General features: G+C 43.5%; 1 protein-coding gene across 1 annotated transcript; it reads right to left on the bottom strand.

The window, feature by feature from the left end:
* Positions 1-1158: 1158 nt before the first annotated feature.
* LOC143275788 (protein Dr1-like) lies at positions 1159-8408 on the bottom strand. The gene is made up of 4 exons (XM_076580067.1): positions 8327-8408; positions 5225-5491; positions 4502-4665; positions 1159-1616 (listed from the first exon to the last, which is right to left on the bottom strand). The coding sequence occupies exons 2-4, from the start codon at positions 5454-5456 to the stop codon at positions 1236-1238; spliced, it is 777 nt and encodes a 258-aa protein (XP_076436182.1). The 5' UTR covers positions 5457-5491; positions 8327-8408; the 3' UTR covers positions 1159-1235.
* Positions 8409-11886: the final 3478 nt, after the last annotated feature.

The raw sequence follows: 11886 nt of genomic DNA, 5'->3' as shown, positions 1-11886 counted from the left end.
AACCCTGTCATAACTTATACAGTGCTACTGTCTAGGGTTTACGGCAATATGTGTGTGTGTGTGTGTATGTGTGTATGTGTGACTGGCGATTGGAAAGAATACAGGTATTGTTAGTGTATCCCATATTTGTTTTTTTCACCATTTTTTAAATCCCTTTAATGCAAACTGCGAGTGTTTAACTTTTAATCTGTGATTGCTCTAATCCTAGCTGTTTGCTAAAGTTTTTGTCTATGTATGCTGGAGTGTAGCAGTTGCTGCATTGAGAGAACGTTACTTTGTGGGGTTTTGTAATACATTGTGCTTTTCTTAGGATTGTGCTTTTATAACTCTTTTGTACGATTCTACTTCTATGTTCTTACTCAATTAATATTAGACATTTGATTTGTAAAACATTTTGAGATTGCTTCTACATGTATTATGGCGCTGCAATTTTTTCCCATCTTTCCCAGGCTCCTGTTATCCATAGTCTTTCCTCTCTTTACACAGTGACACAAAATACACACACCAGGCATGCATAAACATTACAATTCATCAATAAGCCACAGACATATCAACACACTCTCCCTGCCCCTCCTAGCTCAACCCATCCTTTCCTCATGGACACATACATTACCATGTGTATACCCAACACACGCACACCCACACTCACTCTCTCCCCCTTTTCGTCATCAAATAATACCATGTGTGTATACCCACCACACATACACATCCACACTCGCTCTCCCCCCCGATTTCCCTCACTGAAGACTAATATTGTTATGTGCATGCCTGACACACACACATGTATCCATAGTCTCTCTTTCTCCCATTCCAAAGACAAAATATTATAATGTGCATTACCCCCACCCCCACCCCAGACAAAAATACATCCACACTCTCTCTTTCTTCCATTCCAAAGACGAATATTTTTATCATGTGCATACCTGACAGGACACACATACATCCACACTCTCTCTTTCTCCCATTACATCACCAAACACTCAAATGTACCCAACACACACACTTACATTACCATGTGTACACCCAACACACAAATATTACCACGTGCACACCCGACATACACACACACAAACCCATGCTTCTTCTCTCCCCAACCCCACAACCCGCCTTTTCCCTGCCCTCAACCCCTCCCCCCCCCCACCTCCCCCCAAACCACACCCCCACCTTTCTTCATGGAGCATCACATCCCACTGTCCTCAAAAACCAACAACTCAAATTCCCTTTCTCTTTCTCCCTCAAGAATAATCATCGTCCTCGTCGTTGCAGGGTTTGGGGAAAGGGGGAATGGGGATGTTGCCAAGCAACGTGGTCACGCACGTGGTGGCTGCCGGTTCCCCTTGCGTTGTGGTTGTCGGCAGCTGTGGGAGGTGCAAACCATCGGACGAAACCACTAACCCGGCAGAGGCGGTGGTGCCAAAAGTGGGGGGGGCCATGATGGTAGTGGTGATGGTGGCAGTGGCAGCAGAGGTGGAGGAGGCGGCAGCGTCAGCGGTGGCGGCGGAGGGTAGGGGCTGCTGCAGCAGCTGCTGTTGCTGCGAGGCCAACTGCTGCTGCTGCAGCACCTGCTGCATCTGCAGCCACTGCTGATGCTCCAGCTGGGCCTGTTCCTGGCGCGCCTGTCACCATGGAGAAAGGAAGCACAACGGTTATGATATCGCGCAGTATTATTACATGGATCCTAAATATAGCACCTGTTATGTTGTTTATAGTCCAGCCGACCATGCATGGCCATATCAGGACTGTCAAATCAAACAAATGCTCAACTGCATCAAAGTGAAACTGTCATATCTTTAAAAAATAAAAATAAAAAATAATAAAAAAGAAAGAAATAAAAACCCACCAAGACAAACCCACAAAACACAGTTTAAGACAAGGCTCTGCTCAGGACGTCAGCCCTTATGCTTAATGAATCATCCCCACATTACAAAAAATCATAAAAATGGAAAGGAAAAGAAAAAAACACTTCAAACTTCAAAGCCAAACAAAAAATACATTAAAAGGCTATACTGGCAAACAACACTGCAGAATGGACAGCTAGTGCCCATCCAAGTGTTTACAATTTCACAACCTAATCGCCAGAGTAACACAGCACAGATAGTACATCATAGACTGCAGAAAAGAGAGAAAAAAGTGTCAAGGCTTGTTGAAAAAAGAAAGGAGAATGGACTGGGAAGGCAGAAAAAGCAGACAACTGGAAGAATAAAAGGCAGAAATAATGAGAGCAACAGAAAAGAGGAAAGACCCCCAGCATCTCCACAGGGGATTATATAGCACCTATCCTCAGTCTGAGTCCAGGCTCAAAGCCCTACAAACACAGCAGTCATTTGCATAACAGGCTGCCTACCTGAGTGGAGCTGGCTGACGGCTGCCACTGGGCACTCATCATTTGTTTTCTATGTCATTCAGTCAGGACTTAGTCACACACACACACACGTGCGTAACATTTTATATGTATGACCATTTTGTTTATTCACCCAAACATGTAAGCAGCCATACTCCAATTTTGGAAGGCATGCTGGGTATGTTCTTGTTTCTATAACCCACGCTGACATGGATTACAGAATCCTTAATCTAAAATTAATGTGCATATTTATCTTCTGCGTGCATATACTATACGCACGCAGAACATAAATATGCACATTAAACTATACACACGTAGGGAGTTCAGGCACTAGCAGGTCTGCAAATACGCTGACCTGGGAGATAGGAAAAATCTCCACCCTTAACCCACCGGGTGTGATGGGGATCAAACTCAGGAAATTCAAGCAAGGATGTGGTACTCTAACCATCTGACCACTGCACCCATCAAAGGTTAAGATGCTTATCTGCCAATATATTATCCACAGGGTCTGGGTCCAAATCTTGGTCATGCTCTTAACCAGCTGAGTGCCAGAGAATTTTGTTAAAAAAAAAAAAGAAAAAAAAAAGAAAAGAAAAATGCTCTCCCCTTGCCAGGGAATTTTCAGGATTCGGGGGTAATAAAATCACAAAAACTTCTAGCACAAATGCTATGGGCGATACAGAAAGAAAGTAAACGTTTTTGTGAAGGAAAATGAGTGTAGATTCTGCTTCTGGGTTTTTTTTCCCCCCAATTAGGTTGATTGTAGATAACTGGCATGTACAGCCAAGTTAATAATTTTTGTGCAACAAAAAAGTCTATTTCCACCTCTACATAATGAATACATAAAGATAAGAAACAAAAGACAGCCAGAAATAGCATGCCTATTGTCAGATTATATCTGTAGAAGAACATAAAACTGGCTATAAGTTTATAAAAACAAATCACAGTTCGTGCAGTCATGTAACTAAATCACTGTCCCAACAATGACAAGGGTGGGTATAGTCAACATAAAAGGTCAAACACAGTCTCAGAAACTGAACTGGCAAGCTTTTTGACAGCTAAGAGCGTTCACAAGTGAGAGGGTGAAGTTCTTTATGACATTCACTCCTTTCAAGCTGCACGTGGGCCGATTAAAGTGTCTGCTGTGCATCCGGCTTGCCACCTCTTCAAACAAGTCATCCATCTGATTCAGTGGAAAAAAAAAAAGCGTTAAAAACAAAAAACACATGTTTCACGTCCAGTGCAGGTTCAACCCTGCATTTCGTAAAAACCAAGGCGGGTTGTCGATTTCCTACAGTCTGCAATGAAAAGTGAGTACACTCGTTCCCAATGGCCACGCCCCCTTCAGAGGCTTCATGACCTCTTGCTGGCATTTGACCTATCGTCTTACATCACTCCTCTCCCTCTCCTCCCCTTCTTCCTATGCTCGCTGCATGTATTCTGTCAGTCATAGCCATTTGTTCAAAAACGCTGTCTGACTGGATAGATGGACTGAATTGCCATCAAATGGGCTGTCAGTTTCATCACTGTTGTTGTCAATCACTTTCATTTTCAAACCAATCATCAGACAAGAAAGATCTTCTCCATCGGAAAAGCTGTCCATAATCACAAGCAGAGCTTTCAGAACTGTGTAAATCTGCTGACTGTGACCATTTGCTTTACTGGACACAGTTTTTAATGCCTTTTTTCCACATGACGCAACCCCCTTTTCTATGTGCATATCACATGGTCAGCAAATTATTATCAAGCAGAAAGGGGTCTTCTACCTGATGTATGTTCATTCAAATAGTATTTTTATAATCCAGACACATCAAACTAACCGTTCGGAGTCAGTTTATATGAACTGAACCAAACTCCAATGCTGGGTTATGCGGCTGGTTAGGCACCTGCCTAATGGATGTGATGCAGTGTATATATATAAATTTGTCTGAACAAAGTGACGCCTCCATGAGACATAATTCAAACTGTGACCACAGCCAAAATAAATGAAAGAAAAAACGTCAATCACTGAATGAATAAATCGACACATCTGCCCCAACCAGTCTCAGTCAGTCCACAGGGAGCCTGTTGTATTGTCACCTCATCAAATTGATCAACTGTCTTTCCTTACCTTAGCCTGCTTTGCATCACAGTAGTTATCATCATATATTTGCTGCTGACCTTTTCAAAGAGTTCCTGCTGCTGTCTCAGCAGCTCCTCCTCTGGGATGCCGAGGTTTTCCAGACGCGTGCTTCCGCGGCGCTTTTTGGCGGCTACGGCTTTGGCTTCTTGCAGCACTGCTTTGGCTTCGTCCTTGTAATCCCCGAACCCTAGGGATTCCAAGGCTGGTTGTTCACAGAAAACAGTCATGTGCTCTTTAGTCATTTAGTGCTCTCAAACGCACTGTAACACATTCACAGAAATATACATATTACAATTTACATAGACGTACCAATACTATCATGCACGTATATTATAGTATTAAGACTTCAATAGTTCTGTCATGAGATGCAGTCAGTGAAAACACACAATCAGAAATCGTGTAAACACATACATTTTCAAGCGTCAGACCAAAAAAAGTCAAACTGGAACTTTGGTGCATTTACGCATACTTACACAACAACAATTACACAAAAACACACAAATTTTGACAAATACACACCCCAAACATTCAGATTTGCACCATACCAAAGTGCTTGTTTGAAACTAAACAGTATAAAATCAGTATCAAATATTATCTATGTCAGTATTAATTATTATCACACACACAATCTACACACACTTGCCCATGTACACATAGACATACATAGAGATCACACTGAAAACAGCCCAACATTTCATGACAAACGTAAGCACAAAATTCTTCCAGAGTTCCTCCTCCAAAGATAGTCACAGAACTCTTACCTTCAAGAATGTGTTCAGGTGAAATAGTCTTCTTTTGCTGTTTCACACAAATATCATTGGCTTCCGTAGACACGAGGTGAATAAATTCCTTGCAGCAGTTCAGGATGAGCTCCCTTGCATCGTTGGCAACACGGATGCGTGGGATGAGCTCCTTGATCATTTTGTTGAGGGCGGCCCTGGGCACGCTCAGTTCATCATCCTGGCTTCCATCCGGTATTCCAGTTTTGTCCATGGTCAGTGGAAACTCGGTACTTGTACGTCAAAGAGCTAAAACAATCAACCATCCATCGTCAATTCATGAAGAAAAAAACAACAACAAAAAACTGCTTCAAACCATTAACTGCTGCTGAGTTTGCTTATCCATGAAAGTGTATCACCTCAATGAGATAAGACAGAGCTTGCATGTGATGATGACAGTCACCATTCCTCCTTAATCAGTATTACTTTTGATTAGCAAAATCAAAATTACATCATTGGTAAACTGTGTTTGGTGTTGGACTTCTTGCTCTTAGGGCTGCATTACTTTTGATCAGCAAAGTCATTTACATTATTAATAAACTGTACATAAAAGTAGTGACTGCACCACACTGACCTTAGTTCAGCAGTCAAGGCGTGGTGGTGAACTTATTGAAACTTAAAAAAAAATAAAAATAAAATAAAAAATATGGTCATGGTGATGTGTCTTGGGATCACTGTATCAGTTTTCTCTTCTTTCAATGAAATTCCACAAGAAATGCTGATGGAAAATTTTTGGTTCAGCATTGAAACGCTGAAAGGTTTTGTTTTGTTTGTTCAGCATTTAAATGTTCATTAATGATCTGCCAGATAAAATTCAAAGCATACGTAAAGTACTTGCTGATTACACAAAAACTTAAAATAAAGCAGCTGATATAATGTCATTCAAAACAATTTAAAGATGTTGCAAGAATGGTCTGATACATAGAACCTTTGTTTTAACATATCAAAATATAAGGTCATGCACATTGGCAAACAAAACCCTGGTTATGACTACACTATAAATCTTGGTAATCATGTTCAAACTTCATATGTGCAAAGAAGATCTAGGAGTGACGTTTGATGACAAACTTTCCTTTGGGCCTCACATTCAGAGAGTTATAAATAAAGCTAACCAAATGACTGGAATTATAAAGAGAGTTTTCACTTTTAAAGATAAGTTTACCCTTTTGAAATAATATAAGGCTTTTGTTAGACCTCATTTGGAATATGGTATTATAGTGTGGCATACTACATGGAAATATCAATCAATAGCTATTGAAAATGTTAAAAGGAGAGCAACAAAAATGTTGAAAGAAAGCAGAATATGACACATGGAGAAAGATTACAGTATTTTAATCTACACTCTCGAAAGGAGACGAAGGATTAGGGGAGATCTGACACAGACTTACAAAATTATAAACAACATTGAGGACATTGATACAGATAAATTTTTCACTCTTCACCAATCAAGCATAAGAAATTCTTAAGGAAAAATATTTGTTCAATCATTTTGCACAAAGAAAAGAAAATATAACTTTTCTGTTCGTGCTGTTAACATGTGGAACTTACAACCACCCTCAGTTAAATTTGCAAAGGTATTAACAGTTGTAAAAACTTTCTGGACTGCAATCCAAAGTTTGGCAACATGTGTTATGAATTTGATGAATTGCTTTGTTACTTCTTAAATGAGGCATGCAATGCAGACCAACAAAGATTATAAAAAGAGGGGACGTTTATAGGCCGCAGGGCCTAAAGACAAAATGCCAGTCCTTACCACTACTACTACTACTGCTACTAAACAAGAGATGGAGTTTCTGACATATAATACATGAAATGAACTTTCACCTCTACAAAAACATACCCTATTTTAAAATATACTGAAGAACAACTCGATAATAGTGGAGTGATGGCCTAGAGGTAATGTGTCCACCAAGGAAGCAAGAGAATCTGAGCGCGCTGGTTCGAATCACGGCTCAGCCGCCGATATTTTCTCCCCCTTCACTAGACCTTGAGTGGTGGTCTGGACGCTAGTCATTTGGATGAGACAATAAACCGAGGTCCCGTGTGCAGCATGCACTAACCACATGTAAAAGAACCCATGGCAACAAAAGGGCTGTTCCTGGCAAAATTCTGTTGAAGAATCCATTTCGATGGGGAAAAAAATAAAACAAAAAAACTGCAAGCAGGAAAAAATACAAAAACATGGGGAGCACTGTAGTGTAGCGACGCGCTCTCCCTGGGGAGAGCAGCCCGAATTTCACACAGAGAAATCTGTTGTGATAAAAAGAAATACAAATACAAATAATACCTCAGATTGGGTGTGAAACCTTGATCAGATTATTCCAAGCTGTTTCGTGAAACAAAGAAGGGGTTGTTACAATCTTTGAAGCTTGTTTTGTCCCTACTTTTATTCCAGTATTTCTACTATTACCACAGCATGGCTGAGACTGTCAGGTGTCCCACTTTATTTTACAAAATGCATGTAAGATAGCTGAGTGGTTTAAGCACTGAACTTTCAATCTGAGGGTCCTAGGTTCAATCTCGGTAATGGTGCCTGGTGGGTAAAGGGTGGAGATTTTTCTGATATTCCAGGTCAACATTATTATGTGCAGACCTGCTAGTGCCTGAACCCTCTTCGTGTGTATACACACGCATAAGATCAAATACGCGTTAAAAATCCTGTAACCTATGTCAGTGTTCGGTCGGTAATGGAAACACGAAAATACCCAGCATGCATGAACCACGACAGTCATCGGCAAGTCGATATTGGTTGTGTAACAGAAAGAAGAAGAAAGAAGATGACAACTAGGCCTACTGAGTGTAAGATCAATTGTGAACCTATTTGTGAGTCTTGCCAGTAGCACTGTGAGTGTGTAGTGTGTGGATGACAAACCAGTGAACCCACTGTCGAATCTTGTGACCGACTCCATAACTGAATGATCAGTGAGGCAGATGTTAAAGTGGTACCACCTGTCCACTTTGGTCAGTTTCTTCTTCCACTTAACGACCAACATCAGTTTAAGTCTGACGAGAACGTAGAGCTTAAAAGGGAAGCTAAAACCTTCTCTTTTTTGTATTCAAGCTGATACAAACATGCAAACAAACCTGGTGACTTGTCTGTAAGAGCAAACTTATCGCCAATGTTTGTTTCGATATATTTCACTTGTCGCAGGAAAATCTGGGCACGTTTTGATGCAATTATGAACATTTGAGGATTGTACCAATCTAGAATTGAGTTTTTACGGAACACAGTACGCCAAGATATGAAACCGTTTCGTTGGTTTCTATGGATGTTTATTGGTTTTGTTTGTTTTTATTTTTTTGGATATATAGAAGCACACATAACAATTGTGAAATGTGTCAACTTCAAATTTGTTCTCAAGTTGTTGAACTCAAATGGAACGTCACTGTCAAAACTTCTTTTTGCCGAATGTTGCACTATTTCTCCCACAAACTCCCAAACCCCTTAACCCCTTCTCACTTGCACGTGTGTGTGTGTGTGTGTGTGTGTGTGTGTGTGTGTGTGTGTGTGTGTGTGTGTCGGGGGGAAGGGGGGGGCGGGTCGCGGCGGAGATGGGGTTGGGGGGAAGAGGGGGTGGGAGGGGGGGGTAATAGAGAGACGGGGGCGGGGGGGAGATAAAGTTAGGAATGAAAAATCCTTTATTTTCGAGGTTAATGGACAAGCACTGGTATGCTTTTTTAAAGTGAATTTTATACATCAAGTCCCCGCCCTACACTACACAATACTAAGTAAGGGCATAAGCATGGTAGTAATGGTGTGTGTCCATCGAGATCGATGATGACCATCGTTGTCATCCAGCTGGGGGATGGGGGGAGGGTGGTGGTGGGGTGGGGGGGAGGATGCTCATGAATCTATCTGTGAATGCGCAGATGGCTGAATAGTCCAATCTGCGCACGAAATGTTCGCTGACAGTTGGGGCAGACAAAGACAGGCATACCATTGTCAGGGAGCTTGTTTGCCCGTGACTTTCTGGCCTGCCTCTTCTGAACAGCTGCAGCAGTCCTGTTGGCCTCGCACAACTTGGCGCCTTTGTGCACAGCAGCACGCCATTTGTCACGGTCCACTGCAGATTCCTCCCAGGAGTCAGGGTTGATATCAAACGCTTTCAGAGAGACTTTCAGAGTATCTCTGAAGCGCTTCTTCTGACCTCCGTGTGATCTCTTCCCTTGTTGCAGCTCGCCATAGAAAAGCCTTTTGGGCAGCCAATGGTCTGGCATGCGCGCCACGTGTCCAGCCCAGCGAAGCTGGGACTGCATCAGGATGGTGAAGATGCTGGGAAGGGTGGCTTTTGCGAGCACCTCTGTGTCTGGGGTCTTGTCTTGCCACTTGATGTTCAGTAGCTTCCTGAGGCATGTTGTGTGGAAGTGGTTCAGCTTCTTGGCATGTCGTTGGTACACTGTCCAAGTTTCGCAGGCGTACAGTAGTGTGGGGAGAACTACTGCTCTGTAGACCTTTAGCTTGGTCTCAAGACTAATGCCTCTTCTGTTCCAGACATTTGCACTGAGTCTACCAAAAGTTGCGCTTGCTCTTGCAATCCTGACGTTCACTTCATCGTCGATGGTCGCATTTCGTGACAGTGTGCTGCCAAGGTATGTGAACCGCTAGCGCTCCACCAGCACTGAGTCTCTGACCTGTTGACTGTGATGTTGGGCTCAACGTAGGGTTTCCCTGGGGCTGGCTGATGGAGAACTTCAGTTTTCCTCGTGCTGATGGTAAGGCCGAAGTTCCTGCTGGCAGTGGCAAACTTGTCAACGCTGAGTTGCATGTCAGCTTCAGATCCAGCGTTGAGGGCACAATCATCAGCAAACAAAAAGTCTCTGATGATGTCTGTCATGACCTTCGTTTTTGCTTGAAGCCTTCTGAGGTTAAACAACTTACCATCTGTTCGGTACTTTAGGCCGATTCCAACATCGCCATCTCTGAAGGCATCAGTAAGCATTGCAGAGAACATGAGGCTGAACAGCGTTGGAGCCAGGACGCAGCCTTGCTTGACACCATTTGTGACAGCAAAAGGAGCAGATGTTTCGCCTTTGTCCTGGACTCGAGCCTGCATGCCTTCATGGAATTGGCTGACCAAGGAAATAAATTTCCGAGGGCATCCGTACTTGGCCATGATCTTCCACAGTCCCTCTCTACTCACGGTGTCGAAGGCCTTAGTGAGGTCGACATAGGTGGAGAACAGATCAGCATTTTGCTCCTGACATTTCTCTTGCAGCTGCCTTGCAGCAAACACCATGTCGGTGGTTCCGCGCTCTTTCCGGAATCCACATTGGCTCTCAGGCAAATGACCTTGGTCAAGGTGTGCTGTGAGGCGGTTTAGTAGGATCCTGGCAAGTATCTTGCCTGCGATGGAGAGCAAGGAAATGCCCCGATGGTTATCACAGGCTTGCCGGTTCCCCTTTCGCTTGTACAAGTGAATGATAGATGCATCTTTGAAATCCTGGGGGATCGTCTCTTCTTTCCACATGAGTGAGTACAGCTGATGGAGCTTCTCAGTCAGCACAGTGCCTCCATCCTTGTAGACCTCTGCTGGTATGGAGTCTGAGCCAGGTGCTTTGCCACTGGATAGCAGACGAATTGCTTTCTGGGTCTCAAGAGGTGTTGGCGGATCGTCCAGTGCTTCGTTGATGGGAACTTGTGGGAGACGGTCTATGGCTTCATCATTTATGGAGGAAGGGCGATTTAAGACACTGTTGAAGTGCTCAGCCCAGCGTTCGAGAATTTTCTCCTTCTCGGTGACCAAGGTATTCCCATTTGCACTGAGGAGGGGGGATGATCCTGAGGATGTGGGGCCGTAGACTTCTTTTAAGGCATCATAGAACCTCTTCATATCGTGCCTGTCAGCATATCCCTGGATCTCATCAGCTTTGTCACTCAGCCACTTATCCTGCATCTGGCGTAACTTTTGCTGAACAGTCCTGCGGATGGCATCGTACACATCCTTTTTTGATGTGGACTTTGGGTTGCCCAGGTAGGCTTGATGCAGACGGCGTTTCTCATCCAGAAGCTGCTTGATTTCATCACAGTTTTCATCAAACCAGTCTTTGTGCTTTCTGGACATGGGTCCCAGGGTCTCTGAAGCTGTACTATAGATCAGCTCACGCAGGGTCCTCCAGTCAGACTCCACATTCTGGTTGTCTAGAGAGGCGGATTCCAGACGATCTTCCAGCAGCTCCACAAAGGACTGTTTGATGGTGATGTTTTTCAGCTTAGCGATGTTGAGCCGTTTTGGAGCCTTCTGGCCTTGGGGGCGTCTCTTGGGCTGGATTCGAATATTCAGCTTCGAGACTACAAGGCGATGGTCTGTCCAACACTCGGCGCCGCACATGGTCTTTGTTACACGTACATCTTGCCTACCCCTTTTCCTGACGATGACATAATCGATGAGATGCCAATGCTTTGAGCGAGGGTGCATCCATGACGTCCTGTTACGGGTAGGGAGGCAGAAAACTGTGTTGGTTATCAGCAGTTCGTGCTCTGCACAGGTCTGAAGCAAAAGCAATCCATTTGGGTTGCAGTGGCCCACACCGTGCTTTCCAATCACTCCATCCCAGGAGATGTAGTCAGAGCCAACTCTAGCATTGAAGTCCCCAAGAATGATGAGCTTGTCTGCTTTAGGGATAGCAGCAATGACAGAGTGAAG

This window comes from Babylonia areolata, chromosome 31 (assembly GCF_041734735.1).
Source record: "Babylonia areolata isolate BAREFJ2019XMU chromosome 31, ASM4173473v1, whole genome shotgun sequence".
Taxonomy (NCBI): domain Eukaryota; kingdom Metazoa; phylum Mollusca; class Gastropoda; order Neogastropoda; family Buccinidae; genus Babylonia; species Babylonia areolata.
This window is presented reverse-complemented; position numbering and strand designations above follow the sequence as displayed.

What these genes read in the sequence shown, in the direction of transcription:
- LOC143275788 (XM_076580067.1), bottom strand. Translation starts at nt 5,456, where the DNA reads ATGGACAAAACTGGAATACCGGATGGAAGCCAGGATGATGAACTGAGC. An exon ending in ACCTGAACACATTCTTGAAG is followed by an intron (nt 4,666 to 5,224) that starts GTAAGAGTTCTG and finishes GTGAACAACCAG; the next exon opens with CCTTGGAATCCCTAGGGTTC. An exon ending in AGCAGGAACTCTTTGAAAAG is followed by an intron (nt 1,617 to 4,501) that starts GTCAGCAGCAAA and finishes CCATGGTGACAG; the next exon opens with GCGCGCCAGGAACAGGCCCA.